The sequence below is a fragment of the Tinamus guttatus genome, unplaced genomic scaffold, assembly GCF_059628265.1.
Source record: "Tinamus guttatus ecotype Peru unplaced genomic scaffold, ASM5962826v1 Tinamus_guttatus_pri_ptg000089l, whole genome shotgun sequence".
NCBI lineage: Eukaryota > Metazoa > Chordata > Aves > Tinamiformes > Tinamidae > Tinamus > Tinamus guttatus.
This window is the reverse complement of record NW_028288623.1, coordinates 4,717,445-4,732,112: the sequence shown is the minus strand read 5'-3', so window position 1 is coordinate 4,732,112 and position 14,668 is coordinate 4,717,445. Positions and strand designations below refer to the sequence as shown.

The 14,668-nt window shown below is 39.6% G+C and overlaps 1 protein-coding gene across 11 annotated transcripts in view; it reads left to right on the top strand.

The window, feature by feature from the left end:
- Positions 1-14,668, top strand: part of CELF1 (CUGBP Elav-like family member 1) — a 41,334-nt gene that overhangs the window by 3,317 nt on the left and 23,349 nt on the right. For 8 of the 11 annotated variants that reach the window (XM_088520540.1, XM_088520539.1, XM_010218318.2 and 5 more), the window contains exons 1-4: positions 9,099-9,272; positions 11,340-11,527; positions 13,219-13,301; positions 13,715-13,763. In XM_088520540.1, the coding sequence (XP_088376666.1) occupies positions 9,202-9,272; positions 11,340-11,527; positions 13,219-13,301; positions 13,715-13,763 (391 nt within the window). In that variant the 5' untranslated portion in view covers positions 9,099-9,201. Of the gene's footprint in view, positions 1-5,083; positions 5,204-5,634; positions 5,651-9,098; positions 9,273-11,339; positions 11,528-13,218; positions 13,302-13,714; positions 13,764-14,668 lie in introns of those variants that run through there. The other 3 variants (XM_088520542.1, XM_088520541.1, XM_010218316.2) reach the window with 3 other exon arrangements.

Genomic DNA, 14,668 nt, shown 5'->3' with positions numbered 1-14,668 from the left:
AGTAGAAATAATTTGAGCCTGATGGTCTCCTTCTCAAAACAACTTGCAGGATTACTCAGATGGCTGCAAAGGACAATGAAACTTGAAACTTGTTGCTTTCAGTTTAGTCCCAACGGTCTCTTCAAGCCTCAGGGGGGGTGAGGGAGGGAAAAACTTCTAATGAACTTAAAATAATAATAGTAATAATAATAATAACTCTTTTAAAAGATGTGTGACTGCCTTTCTAAGAAGTATCAGAAATTTTAAAGTTATTTAATAGTATGAATTTTCTTCCTTCGAGGTAAGTTACATGTTACATTTGTTAGGCCAAAAATCAACTTTGTGCCCAATTCTTATTTTAAAATTTATACACAAGCACAAGGTATGCTACATTTACCGAACTTGACCAAAGGCATTTTCATTCACTGTAGCTCTCATGTGGGGTAATACAAGGTTCATATGTGCAATTGTGCTTGAATTGTGTAGCTTGTTCTTCAGGCTCCCTTGGGTCAAATACACAGAAAATTGCCATGTAGTTGCATAAGTGTATTTGGCTTGTGGTGTGTTTGGTTTGACAAGGAACAGAATCTGTTCATAACTCCCCAGTACTCGGTTGATTCGGAGCCTCTGCCTAGAGGGAGTAACTTTTAACTGTGTTTTTGTGGCATGCCATTTCTAGATGACTCTTTAAAAGTCTCTCTTGCAAATATTGCAGGGATGATTAACTGTTTGTTTTACACTGCATCTCTTTGACCAAGTACAGACAGATTCTTGTAGGAAAAAAATGCAGGCCTATTTGAAGCTTGATTTCTAGGTGTTGTGCTGCTATTTCTAGAGTGAAATAGCTGAGTGAGATCTAAATTATACAGTTCAGGAGAGTTGCCTACTGGGTTGCCTCTTGGCCAAAAAGTCACCTAACAAATGTCTAAAGATAAATCCCTGATAATTAGTAGTGTTTTCTTGAAATCTTTAAAAAGTAAATTTATAAACTCAGTCCTATGATTTGTGGGGGGAGGAAAGGGAACAAGGTAAAGGAAAGTTTGCTGCTTCTTTCAGGGCCTCATCTCTCGCAAGCATTACTATTTGGATACCCTTCCACTGAAGATTAAAAGCTGGTATTCAAGTGCTATTTATCATCCATACTATGCAACATAGGCTGAAGTGAGTTTAAAAAGATTTAAAAAAAAAAAAAAAAGTCTTCTGTAGCCATAAATGTTCCAGCCTGTCTCCTTTGAGTCATTCTTTCTGTTTTCACGGGACAGAGATGCCTGTCCTCACTTTCTGTGCTCTGCCCCTATCTTTATCTCCTTTCCTCTCATTTCCTGCCTTGTCTCCTGTTGTGTGTCATCTTGCTGCATGTGTTTCCTCTTACTATTGTTGTGACCAAGGCACTTTCTGCTGCTTTAAAATTTCTTCTGTCTAGAGTGCCAAACTGTCTACAGATCTTTCACATCTCTCCTAGGAACTTAGGTTCAACTTCTTTTCCCAAAGTGATTTCCTCTGCATATCCATAGTTTGTCTCTTGCAAGATAAAAGTGTCTTTATTTGAACACTGTAATAATAAAAGCTCAGAATATTTCCAAGCTATGTCTGGTACAATTTGACAGGTGGTTTAAAAGAGGAAAAAAAGGAAGAAAAAAAAAAAACCACACATGACAGATGATATTTTTATCTGAAGTTGTCTGTTGCTCATCTTCCAGGAGAGCTTAAATAAAAATGTTATATCTATTAAAAAAAAAAAAAAATAGCTTAACAGATGAGGATAAAAAGATTAAATTTCTCCAGTTTTAATGTCTACATTTTTTTTTCTGGTACAAAAATCAGCAGGGCTAGGAACACCCTTAAAAGCTTCCTCTTCAAAAGCTGTTCTCTGGGATTCATGTGCCAGTGCATCTTCATATTAATTATTGTCAAGTCATCGACCGTGAGTAATCATCACGTTTATCCCTTTTCATGAAGTGTCACAAAGTTACTTATTCTAGGGAGCCTGCATTAAGGCTTATTATCTGTTCCATGTGTAGAGATCTTAATAGCTTATTAGACATCAGTCCCTCCAGATTAATGATTTCACAGAATCACAGAATGATTGAGGTTGGAAGGGACCTCTAGAGATCATCTAGTCCAAGCCCCCTGCTCCAGCAGGGACACCTAGAGCACGTGGTGAGTTTGGAAGATCTCCAGAGAAGGAGACTCCACAAGCTCTCTGGGCAGCCTGTTCCAGGGCTCTGCGACCCTCACAGGAAAGAAGTTCTTCCTCATATGGAGGTGGAACTTCCTGTGTTTCAACTTGTACCCGTTACCTCTTGTCCTGTTACCTGCCACCACGGAGAAGAGCCTGGCCCCATCCTCCCTATAGTCACCCCTCAGGTACTTGAGCATGTTGATCAAATCTCCTCTCAGCCTTCTTTTCTCCAGACTAAACAGGCCCAGCTTGCTTAGTCTTTCCTCATACAACAGATGCTGCAGTCCTTTAATAATTGTTGCTCTGTGCTGGACCCTCTGTAGGAGCTCAATGTCCTCCTTGTCCTGGGGAGCCCAGACCTGCACCCAATACTCTGGGTGCAGCCTCACCAGAGCTGAGTAGTGAGGCAGGATCCCTTCCCTGGACCTGCTGGCAACCATCCTCCTGATGCAGGCCGGGATGTCATTGGCCCTCTTGGCCACGAGGGCACATTTGGCCTTTTGGCAATATGTTCATCTACTTTCTCTGCTATCTTTATTGTAAGTCTTCTCAGATGCTTCTTTGCCCCCTTATGAGAATCATGGAAAATTTTGGGGAGTGTGCTGTGCGTTTTTATTTATTTATTTTAATTCACTACTCCTATTAAGAATCAGCTGAAAAGTTCGTTTATTGTTTATTAATTTTATTATTATTTTTATTATTTTTTATTATTTACTGGAGCAGTTGAAGGCCACAATCTGGAATCTGAATGTAATTTATATGCCATAAGAGGGTCTTAAGACCGGTAATGCAGATTTTTGTAAGTATTTGTTAGACATCCTGTCAACAGGAGCTACTGGTAGAGCAGGACCTAGCTGTAGTTTTATGACTTTTCACATATGAACAAGTGGTGCAATCTGTTTCCTAGTAGATTAGTTCTCATGTTGCTGCTCCCATGCAAGTTGGCCTCATGAGTTAGCCAGGTATTGAGTAAACGGCAGATTGAATTTATTCCTCGGTAATATGATAGCAATATTGAAGGTAGCTGCAGAGCATTTTTAGGAGGAGGGGGACGTTTAGGTACTGGGTACTGTCGGGGCTGTTCCAGTTGCTGAAGTCCAAAAGAGAGACCCGTCTATGTCCCTGCTCCATACACCCACACTTATTACCAGTAATATTGCCAGTTGCTTTAGTAACCAGGCATTTTTTAATTAGCATTTTTGCAGTATGCTTGTGGTTTAGATTTTGAGTGGTTTTGGTAGACCATGTCTTCCTAGTTTCTGTAGCAATTTTTGCCCTCTCCTTCTCCCAGTACAACGCGTAGGTGTCTGCTTTTGGGCACCTTCCAGACTTTGCTAGATTCACAGGGGGTCATGTTCAGTACTGCTTGTTGCAATCCTTTAACTTGAAAACCCTTTCCTCCAACGTCCAGCAAAACTAACCCAGCAATCTCTCAACCTCTTCGTTTTTGGTTCAGGAGAGACCAGTCTGGTGTGGTTTGTCTGGTAACCTCTGATCTCTTCAAACACTTGTCCAGTCTGCGCTTGCCCTCATGTAAGCTTATGGTATCTACAGTGTCCTTCTGCAATCCTTTGCAGGAAAAGCCATCTCTTTTCCTTTCCTCAGGGGAGAAATCCTGCAGTACTGGCTAGTAAGGTTTTGCTTTCTTAGCTCTTCTTAGAAAAGTTTCCTTGGAGATGTCTGTTACTTTTTCATGTAGATGACATTCACAGCCTATTACAGTTAATACATAGATTCCCCGTATTGCTTGTAGTTTGAAAGAGCAGTAAGAACACCTAAATATGCACTTGAGTAAATGTGTGGCAGTCCTTGCAGAGCTGTTGGACATTGCTTTGGTATTTGGACAGCATTGTAGATAAAAGTGTTTTTTTTTTTTTTTTTTACCCGTTTTTGCTGTTACATTAAGGTCAAAGAGGCTTCATTGGAGCATCAATTGATTTATGGGCTTTGCTGTGAGTACCTGCAGTAAAATGGCGATCTGAAAAGCGGCTGGACTGTCTAAAAACTCAGTGTTCTGGATTGCTTCCCTGATGCCTCTGCCTGGCCTGTACACTAGTGCCTGCAGCATGGGGAATGAACAGGGGGATTAGATGCCGCTGGGCAGCTGCACAGCACAGTTTAGTTTTGTAGCGTGGTTCGGATTATGCCTCAGAGAGATTAACAGTAATTAGTCTATGTTTAAAGATGAGGTTGCTTGAGTTCCTTTTGTTAGGGAGAAGGTGATAGTTCTCATGCCGAGTATTTTAATGCCTCACCTTTGTGTTATTAAAAAGACTGGTGCAGTGTTACATATGCGTGTAATAACTACAAGTAAAAGAACACGTTCCTGTAAACAGACAGTTCTGCTCAAATCCTGTAAAACTTCGGCAGGACTACAAAATTCACTGCCACTAAATATTTTTTACTTATGCAGTTGAAAAGTACTCCCTCTTGCCACGTTTAAATTTGTCTTTGTCAGTCTCTTCTTTAGTTACATGAACTTTGGAAAATATAACTGCTTTAAGAATTTGTGGCAGTATTTTTGAGCCAGACATAGTGATAAGAAGACAGGAAAAATGGAAAAAACAGAACTTTTAAGAGAAGGAGGAGATATATATTTAAGGAGGCTTGTAGCTGATTTTAAAAATACATGCATTTGTGTATGCCTTTCTATCTGTCTTAAACTGCACCATTCACACTTTATTAGGAGAGGGGGTTTGTTCATGTATCAGAGCAAAAAAAAAAAAAAAAAAGTAATTTCCCAGAAAGACAGCATAATTTCCTCATTGTAGAAATCAGATTTTTATATACTTTATTTTGAATTATTTGTCTTTACTTTCAGAGAGCCATGCAAGGTTAGCCATCATGTTTTTTTTTTCCCTTTCTAGGCGTGCTTAGGCAGAGGAAACATCTTCCCCTAAGCGAGAGGAATAGGTGACTTTTGCTCCTTCATCTATGGGCAGAGAGCTGGGACTCCTGGGGTTTCGTCAGCCAGACAAAAGTTCCACTTCAGAATTCATTGCTTTTGAGCTTTCACAGCACTAACTGGAGTAGGAGCTACAGGTAAACAGTGCCCTTTTTTCCACACCTGGACACAAACCAGGTATACTGATCAAGAATTTATTTTACTAACTGAAATAACTATTTCTTCCAGAAATACTTAGGGGGAAAAAAAGTTTATATTGCAAGCTATTTTTTTAGACCAAAATTTACTTAAGTAAAATTTACTTATCCAGATAGATGTGGAAAGTAAGGAGGAATTAAATGCTCTCTGTTATACAGATAACAAAGTATCGTGAAACTTTTCTCACAAATGCCATGTCCTGTACTTTTTTTCTGCCTCTTCAAAAATTGTTTTCCAGTTAATTGAATCTGAATTACCATCATTCTAAAGTTTCATGTATTCTGATGGTAAATTCAACATTTTCAGTGTATAAAAGACTTGGATGTTCGCAGTGTATAGCTATCATAGAGATTAGCATGGGAAGAAACTGCAGTTTTGGCAGCCAGGTAAGGGGCTTTTTGTACACACTGAGGCACTGGGGAGACAGTTTGGGTTTCTACATAGGCAGAAAACATTCCGTCAACATGCTTATATGATAAACAATGAAACAATAAAGAATTGACAAGTAGTTACTCTGTTCCAATGCATGTAACCCAGGGGTTATGTGTTTAAAAACCAAAACTGCAATTCAGCGACATTGTGGGGATCTGGATATGCACAGATAATACAAAGGGAAGTTTATTCTAGGACCTGTCTCCTTCAGAGCTCCACTGATTCTGATCTACCCATAGCCTGCATCCTTTCCCATAACTGGCTCTCACCATCCTGCTAGTCCTTCAGCTTCATAGCTGTCTGTTATATGAGGTTCAGATTATATATCAAGTGAAAGCTGGCATTATCTTTAGCTTTTATCTAAATGAAAAAGATACATAAATATAATGCAGGATGGAGTGGGGGAAGTGTGGGGTTTTTCTTTCTAGGGTTTTAATGCCTCAAAACATAGTATAGTTCTACAAATGTGTAAATAAATGCTGGCATGTTTGCAAAGCATACCCTACAATCTGAGGAGTGTTTACAGCAATAAATTCTGCAGCATAATCTGGGTTCTCAGAATTATTGGAAAATGAGACTGCAGTATGTAGAAGTTTTTAATGTTCTTATTGTCAAATTAGGACCCCATTTGAATGTGTAGCTGCAGTCCACAGAGCTAGGAATTTCAGACATTGTTTCTATTATCCTTTGAATAGAAATAATCAAAAGAATAGATCAGGAAGCCAGCAGGAATTTGACCATCAGAGCAAAAAATAAGTGTGTCTAGCTCTCTTAGTTTTGTTTCTTTCTTTGTGAGCAATAGCTAGGGTGGCTGTTTCATTTTATTTAATTCCAAAATAATGCAACTTCTCATTTAATTCTTTCAATTTGTACCCAGTGGTGAAATATCCTCTTTTCCCACTTCAGATATTTTTACAAGCAAAATCTGTAAGTATTTTAGTGTCACATGAGGTGATGCATTCACCTAAATAATCCCAAAACAGGAGTGTTTTGTACACTAGTGTTTTGTCACTGAACTTTGCCTCATTATTCCAGAAAAGTGGTTTTCATTGATGCATAGAGTCTGAGCTAACATACCCCCATAGTTCATTCTAATATCAGTTCTTCCTTCCTCCAAACTGTACAGAACTTTGGCACCTGTTCATTAAATGCAATGAGAGAATTAGAAATTGAAGATCAAGAATTAGAAATTACTGTGTAGCTGGATAATCACCCTATACTAAGGTTTTAATTATTAACAAGGCCAGTAAATGGCTGGTGGGTTTTTTGTTTGTTGTTTTTGTTTGTTTGTTTTCTTTAATAAATCTCAGTAATTTCTTAACACAATTTCTAGCGTATCTGTTGCCAGTCTCATCTTTAATTGATCATGCAGTGAGCACAGTTGTTGCTTAAAACAGCTACAGGTGGCAGAAGGTGACCTGTTATCTCTTCGTTGGTGTGACTAGAATTTGCACTGCTGAACTACAGAATTCCCATTGTAACTTCTCCTGTTCTAACCAAATAAGTCTCAAGTCTTTTTCCCTTCTTGGCTTCACCTTGGAGAAGTTCATAAAGGAGACTCTAGACTAAACCTGTCATTTGAATATGAACAGTTTTATAAACAGTGGCTTTTCTCCAAGTAAGATGGGTCTGAAGGTGGACATAACATACTAAAATCTAATAGATTGACCTGTGCCCTACAGCACCTGTTTGTGTGCTCTAAGCAAATGCACATAGTGGGTCAATTGCACCTTTTTATTAAAGAATAAGTTTTCTTGCATTTACCCTGTAGTGTAGGAGCAGGCATGAAGGAGTTCTTTTTAATCATCTAATAAATGTATATCCTTCTTTATTTTACAGTAACTTGCTTATATCTCTGTATTATGAGACCTAATTCCTTTTACGTACCTGTCTGTAGGCAGAAGGTGGGAAATGTTCTTTTTGTACATGTTGGAAACAGTTGTTTATGTAAGAAAGCTCTGGTGCTGTATCTGTTCACTTGTAAAGAAAATTATCTGTACTAGCCAGTCTAGATAACTACAGATACATGCTGCAGACACACGCAAGGAAGGTGGTGATAGTTGCCCATAGAGTGTATTCCTGGATGCAATTCAGCAGTTGCCTGTATTGCGCAGACTTACCTGGATTCCTGTGGGACTTGAAATAATCATCCCTTCTAGAGTGCTCAGAGACACCCAGCTGGCCCTGCAGCCATCAAATGTTTTTTGGCTAACTGACTGCTATCAAATGTTTTTGCATCTCTTGATGCTTTCGGTGTTATCTAGCTTATCTCCGCAGTTATTCAGGGACTGAAGACTTAGCAGTAGGTCTATATTATGCATATAAATACTATACCTCATAATCCTTCAATCAACACGTTATTCCTTGAGCTTGTTTGGAGGTTCTCGCAGGGGAGCGCAGCTACCGTGTACCCTTGACCGATGAACGGTACGTCTCTATCGGGGAAGGTCGTCCTCTTCGACCGAGCGCGCAGCTTCGGGAGGGACGCACGTGGAGCGGTGAGGGAGGAAGGGGACACCCGCCTAGCCAGCCAGATCGGCCGAATCAACCCTGGTGATCAATGGGGTGACAGATGTCGCAGCCAGATCGCCCTCACATCCAATTCTCATTCTAGTCATGAAGAAGTTGAGGTGTTAAGATCACTGTTTTCAAAAATTGCATGACAGTTTCAACAAATTACTGCCAGAAACAAAACGCAAGGGTACTGTAAGCATTAGACCCGTATTTTTCTCAACTACAGGATCTGTACGTCTGGATACGTAAATGCACAAAGGACAAAGTATTATTGCCAGATAATTCTATGTTTTGGTTCTCTAAAGACAAGTAGTCCTTGATGTTCTGTGGTAGTTGGGGAGTATTTGAGTGATCGGATCTCCTTAGCTTTGAAATTTTTTGGACAGGTTCAGAGAAGCATTTGGCTGGCATTTTTCTCTTCCTAATATTTGGTAGAGATTCAAAAATAGTGAGATCACTATGAAAAGAGTCAGTTTGTGATAAAGAACTTCTTGACTTTCTAATCCTGTGAGTAGTCCATCCTAATACTGGTTGCATGGATCTGTCTGGACTTCAAGGTCTTGGGCTGCCATTTTGGGAGGTAAGGAGTTAGTTGGGGATGGAAAGGCTGGAGTTTGTATTCTTTCTGCTCAATCACCCCTTGCTATCTACATGGATCTGACACTCTGTTTATCTGACAGTGCACTCAGTACTGCTTCGCCAGGGAAAATTGCACAAAACAAGGCCAGTGCATCAGCATTTTCATTGTGTATTGAGCTGAGCCTCCCTTCACATGGTCACATCCCCTTTTTAATCTGGGATTCCATGTCCCTTTCCCAGTCCAGCCTGTTTCTGTGGTGTCTATTGCTGGTCTCCCGAGCTTCTGTTTCTGTGATTTGAGTGTTTTTTTGTGTGGCTGAGTGTTAAGACCTACAGGACTTTTGGAAGTGCCGTTGTTTGGGGTTTAGGCAATACTTGATTTAGGGCTAGTGGTTTGTGACAGACTGAGGTGATGGCTGCGTTCAAGTTGGATTTCCTCCCAGAGATGATGGTGGACCATTGCTCCTTGAATGCTAGCCCTGTGTAAGTATTTTCTGTCCTTGCATCAAATTTTGAAATTATGTTGATGGTTGGAATTGAAGTGTTTGCTGTCTTGATGAATCCCCCCTTAAAAGGGGAAAAAGAAAGGAGTAGGAGAATTTGCGATGTGTTTTCTTGAAGAAATGCTGGTGGGCATTGAGAGCTGATGTTGGTTTCTGGACAGGGCAGAAAAAAGTACTGTTCTGTCAGTTAATTTAGGGGAGGAGGTTATATGAGGGAGTACAGCTGTTTGTCAGTACTGTGTATGCTACAGGTGCTAGTGCTGTGAAATCAGTGGTTGAATCCACTGTTGGGAGAACAGTTCTACTTCTTCCTTCTTGATGGCTTTTAATCTGGATTAAAACTATTACAGTTAGGGAAAAAAAAAATCCTTGAAATACTGCTGGGGTCAGGCTAAAAATCACTCAGTTAACAGGAGCCACCCTATACTCTTGAAGCCGCCCATGGGAGAGAAGGCAGTGCTGTGAGTTACTGCAGGAGGAGGGTAAATGATTTCCAGTTGCTCATCATCCCTATGAAAAAGTGAGTAGTTTAGCTCTTTGTAGAAGGTATTGTTTGCTTCGATATTTGGGGTGATGCTGGCCCTTTCTGAGGGGGAAGGTCAGGAGGAGTGAATGATTTATGATGATTTCCCTCACCTGTCTAGTAGGAAGCCTTGGGTGTTCTGAGGTCCCTTTGTGGAGCTTGAGAATTACAGCATTCTTTCTGGCAGCTGCTCTAACAGCAGCATGTTGAGGAAGAGGAGGGAGGAAAAAATGTGCAGATTTGGTCAAAAACAGAATTTTGACCAAAAAAAAATTATGATTTTTAAATTTCCTAGTTTGGGGAAATCTTAATATCAGGGAAGAATTTGATTGCAAGTGGGTGGTGGGAGGAGCACTGTTTCCTATAACCTGCAGGTAATTAGCCAGCCATTCAGTAAAAAATTTTGAAGAAAAACAGCAAAGAGAGCAAACTGACTAGTCTGGAAGAAGGCTGCCTGTACCTTTTAACAAAGAGTTTGGGCAGGGAGGCAGATCATTCCATAGCTGCTGATCCCCTCCCATGTCCCTTCTAGATTATGCAGGGGTTGTCAGCAGTTTTATCAAACCAATCACTCTTGCTGCAGTAGGACGTTGTTGCGGACAGTCTCCCACAAAGGCTGCTCCTGTGGGATATCAGGCTTTGGCTACTGATAACAAGACCTTGCGCTGCACTTGGCAAACAGCAAGGAGTCAATACAGGCAGCAGCGTATGGCTGACAGCTTGTTGTGTAGAGCAGGACGTAGCCAGTTTTGTTAAGAGGCTGTAAATTGTTGGTGTTGCTTAATGTGGTGCCTTGAATCTCTGTGCTCAAAACTCCAGTATTGCTGCAGTCTTAAGAAATAACTCTTCTCTGATAGCACTGAACTGTTACTCAATGCAATTCTCTCTGACTAAATAGATCGTCCAAGCCCAGCCTGCTCCAGTTCTGCCATAACCTGAGCCTATTTTTGCAAAATACTTACCGTAAACCTTACATGGGACTCCTCACCTCTTCATCTGGGCTCTCTGTTCCAAGATGGATCTTCAACCTGGGAAACGGTTGCATATGGTCACATTTAAGCAAAAAATATTTTTTTATCTTTTTTTTTTTTTTTACACTTTATGAATACCCCTTATTAATGACTTAGGAGTGGTCTGCAAGTAGACGTGAGTTTAGCTTCCTTTTTTGTTTTGCTTTCTTCATCTGTAAAATTTCATGTGGTTAACCTGAACCTCACAACAGATTTATGTCCTGAATCTTAAATGGTGACTGCATTCTAAGAGCAAACAGGAGAAGTTCAGCTGTGCAGTGAATGTGAGTGATGTTGCTGAATGTTTTCCAATATGTGCGACTCTGAAGGTGTGAGAGTCCCTTTTCACGTGTGTGTATATATACACACATGTGCGTGCATGTATATATTAATGAACATATATACAACATACACACACACAATCTCTCTTTGTGTTTCTACAATGATCCTTGTAGCTGCAAAAGCATGTTGAATCTCTGGAAAGGTAACAGAAATTTCTTGTTGCTTTTTATAGCTCAAAGAAAATGAATGGCACACTGGATCACCCAGACCAACCGGATCTAGATGCTATCAAAATGTTTGTGGGTCAGGTCCCACGGAGCTGGTGTGAGAAGGATCTAAGAGAACTCTTTGAACAGTATGGTGCTGTCTATGAAATCAATGTCTTGCGGGATAGGAGTCAAAACCCTCCTCAAAGCAAAGGTGAGAATTTCTTATGTGAGACTTGAGTTTTTGACTTCTTTCACACAGTTATGTTCTTCCTTGTTTGTTTATTCAGCCATCCCTTTCTCTTGGAGCTCTGTGCACCCAGGTGTGCCTGCAAGCCCTGACTTTACAGTCTGGAACTGTTTGTGTCTAAATATAGTTGTCCTTGGACTGTGACCCAGTTGTTAAACCGAGTTGACTTTTTGGGAGACCAGAAGTAACTGCAGTGCTTGAAGAGTGTAGATTATAAAAGCTAAGAGGAACATTTTATGAACATTGTTTTGCTTCAGAGCATCATTATGATGCTGTGGCATGTTACAGTGTTACTGAAATGTAACGTTTTAGACAAGATACAAAAAGTTCTTGGACATTTGTGTTTTCTCAGGTATTTATAAAATGACTTATGAGAAGGGGGATTTGTTGTGAGATGCTCTCCAAGTTTACAGCTGATCAGTGTGTCTGTTTCAATTTCTACTGTTTCAAAGTTTGTTTGTTTGTTTTCTTTTAAGTTAAAATGTGAATTTGAGGAAAAACTAAGGTGGCACAGATTAATCATTAATTATTAGGGAATAATTGCTGCTGGTCAGTGTCAAAAAAGTCATTGTCTTAGACTTTGAAGCTTAAGTAAACAACAAACAAGGAGCAATGAGGTTTTGAAGTTCATGCCTAGGCTGTAGAGTTACATCCTGGTTTAAAATTAGTAAAGCAGATTACATTAACCTGCACTTCAGCATGCACTCTGACTAACGCAATTCCTGTCCAAGTCCCTAAGACTTATTAAATAGGTGAGTAAAGAGCGTTTAAGCAAAGAAATAGGATGGAAATGGTGATGGATAAGACCTGAGCCATGAATACTGTGACACATATTGTCCAGCCTCTGTGAAGAGAGAGGGAGGAGGTATCTGGGAGCTGAAAGAACGTGCCCTCTGCTGACTTGCAGTTCTGCACTGGCACCATAAGAAAACAAAGTCTTGTCTTCAGCATGTTAGCAGCAAAAGAGAGTTTAAGGTTGGGGCTTGCTTGTGTACATCATGACTGTATTAACTGTACTCGGTTTTGAAGACAAGTGCTTTATATAATGAACCAAGAATTTTCAGTCAGGTGCCATTCTTATTTTCAAAATAAGTCATTCGAGAATTGTTGGAGTGCAACCCTTTGCATGTCAAAGACCATCCAGAGGAGACCAGAAGCTGTTTCCAGCATTCGGACCAAAGGAGACAATGTTACTGACCAAAAGTAGGAAAAAAATAATACTGACCAGCTGTGTTCTGGTTGTCATTACTGGCTGGGCAATTGTAGAGTCAGTATGAGAAGAGATGAGTTAAAAAATCATTTTCAAAACATACTAGCTGGCAAGAGGTTTGAACCATCACACAGGGCAGCAAAATACTGTTCTTATTTATAGAAGAGATGATAGCTTTAGCCAGGAATTGTTTGGCAGATACATCATTAAAGCATACAATCATTTAGATACATTTGAGTTGTTGCCTCAAGTCTGAATAAACCCCATTTTATTACTTATCTTACCAGGAATCTTTTTGTAAACACTCACAATCAGTAATACCCACCTATTTACATGCCTGCCAGATATTTTGCATGAGGGGGGTAGAAGTGGGACTTGTAATTTCTGTACAAAACAGCAAGATACATAGTGTTCTTTCTTGGCTAGCATTTTGTTTCAATTGCAGGGTGCTGTTTTGTTACGTTTTATACCCGTAAAGCTGCACTAGAAGCACAGAATGCTCTTCACAACATGAAGATCCTCCCAGGGGTAAGAGAAAAGGCGTATTTTTCTTCACCTCTCTGACTTGGTTTTCTGAGCCCTGGCACCACGATGTATAAACATATATTATCTCACTCTCTGAAGCTGTGTTTTAAGAGAGCAGTCTGAAAGAGCAAGGTTATGAGATTTAAATCTTAGAAGAATTTTGGAGTGCATGCGGGAATAATACTGTAATTAAATGGGTGGTGTGGCTCCTATGATAATAGTTTCTGGGCAGGAAAGATGGCATATTATTAGGAAGTACACAAGAAAAGTGCTCTTTCTTCTTCCAGAAATGTATGTGGTGTCACATATGGCATTCTCTAGAACATCCTCTCTTGCTCACCACTAGTCTTGTGGGATGTATTTCATAAAGTATAAAGTGAATGCGCTTAGGATTAAATGCTCTCTTTGTATTCCAGATGCACCATCCTATCCAGATGAAACCAGCTGATAGTGAAAAAAATAATGGTAAGCTTTATTACAGTCTGAGTTTTGTGGCATGATGGCAGGGAAACTTCAGGATTTTCCTTTTTTTGAACAGCTTCCAGTAGAAGTCTTCATGAATTGCAGAATTGGTTAACAAAAAAATTAGTACAGCAGGTAGTGTAAGTGATGTCTCTAAAATTCTATGAGTTTGCATCTCCTGTTGCTCATGGCAAAACTATCATGCCAGTTGGAGAAACATCCGGTGAAATCTTGTTTCTACTGAGATGGTGTAAATCTGTAGCTTTTTTTTTATATATATAAATGCTTTGCCAGTTTGAAGCAAGGCCTGTTGCAGCTTCAGTGGGACTCAAAACATCATCTTCTAATATACAAGGGTGAAAGAGTTCTAAATATTCTTCTAGAGAAAAAACTGTGAATATACTTATGTACATCAGGTGGATTAAGATGTTTCACATGTACCACTGTGCAAATATTGATTTATATGTGTATTTCCTTGATGATTTGTGTGTGTGTATATATGTACATAAGTTATACACATAACATGTGTGCACACAAGAAAGTGTATATTGTTGCCTACATCCTTGTGATTTAAGTCTTGTCAACTGAAATAGTGTGAAATTTTCGTCTTCAATCTCATAGACAATGCAGTGGATAAGTTGATTTCTCTGCCTTCCCCTATCCTTTGCACAGAATAGAAGACTTTCTCCCTTGAAGCTTCAAGCTGTGCAATGTCCTTTATCATACTATGCTTTATTTTGTGTTGAATATTGTATTTGCAAACTGCTTATATTCTCAAATGCTATTGTGGATACTTTGCTCCATCTCTTTAAAAATAGATGTTTCAGATAGTGATTGGCATTTTTAATCAAGTAAAATGAGAGGTATAAAGTTCTGCTCTGGGTTTGAATTTATCTCACTCCCTCTAA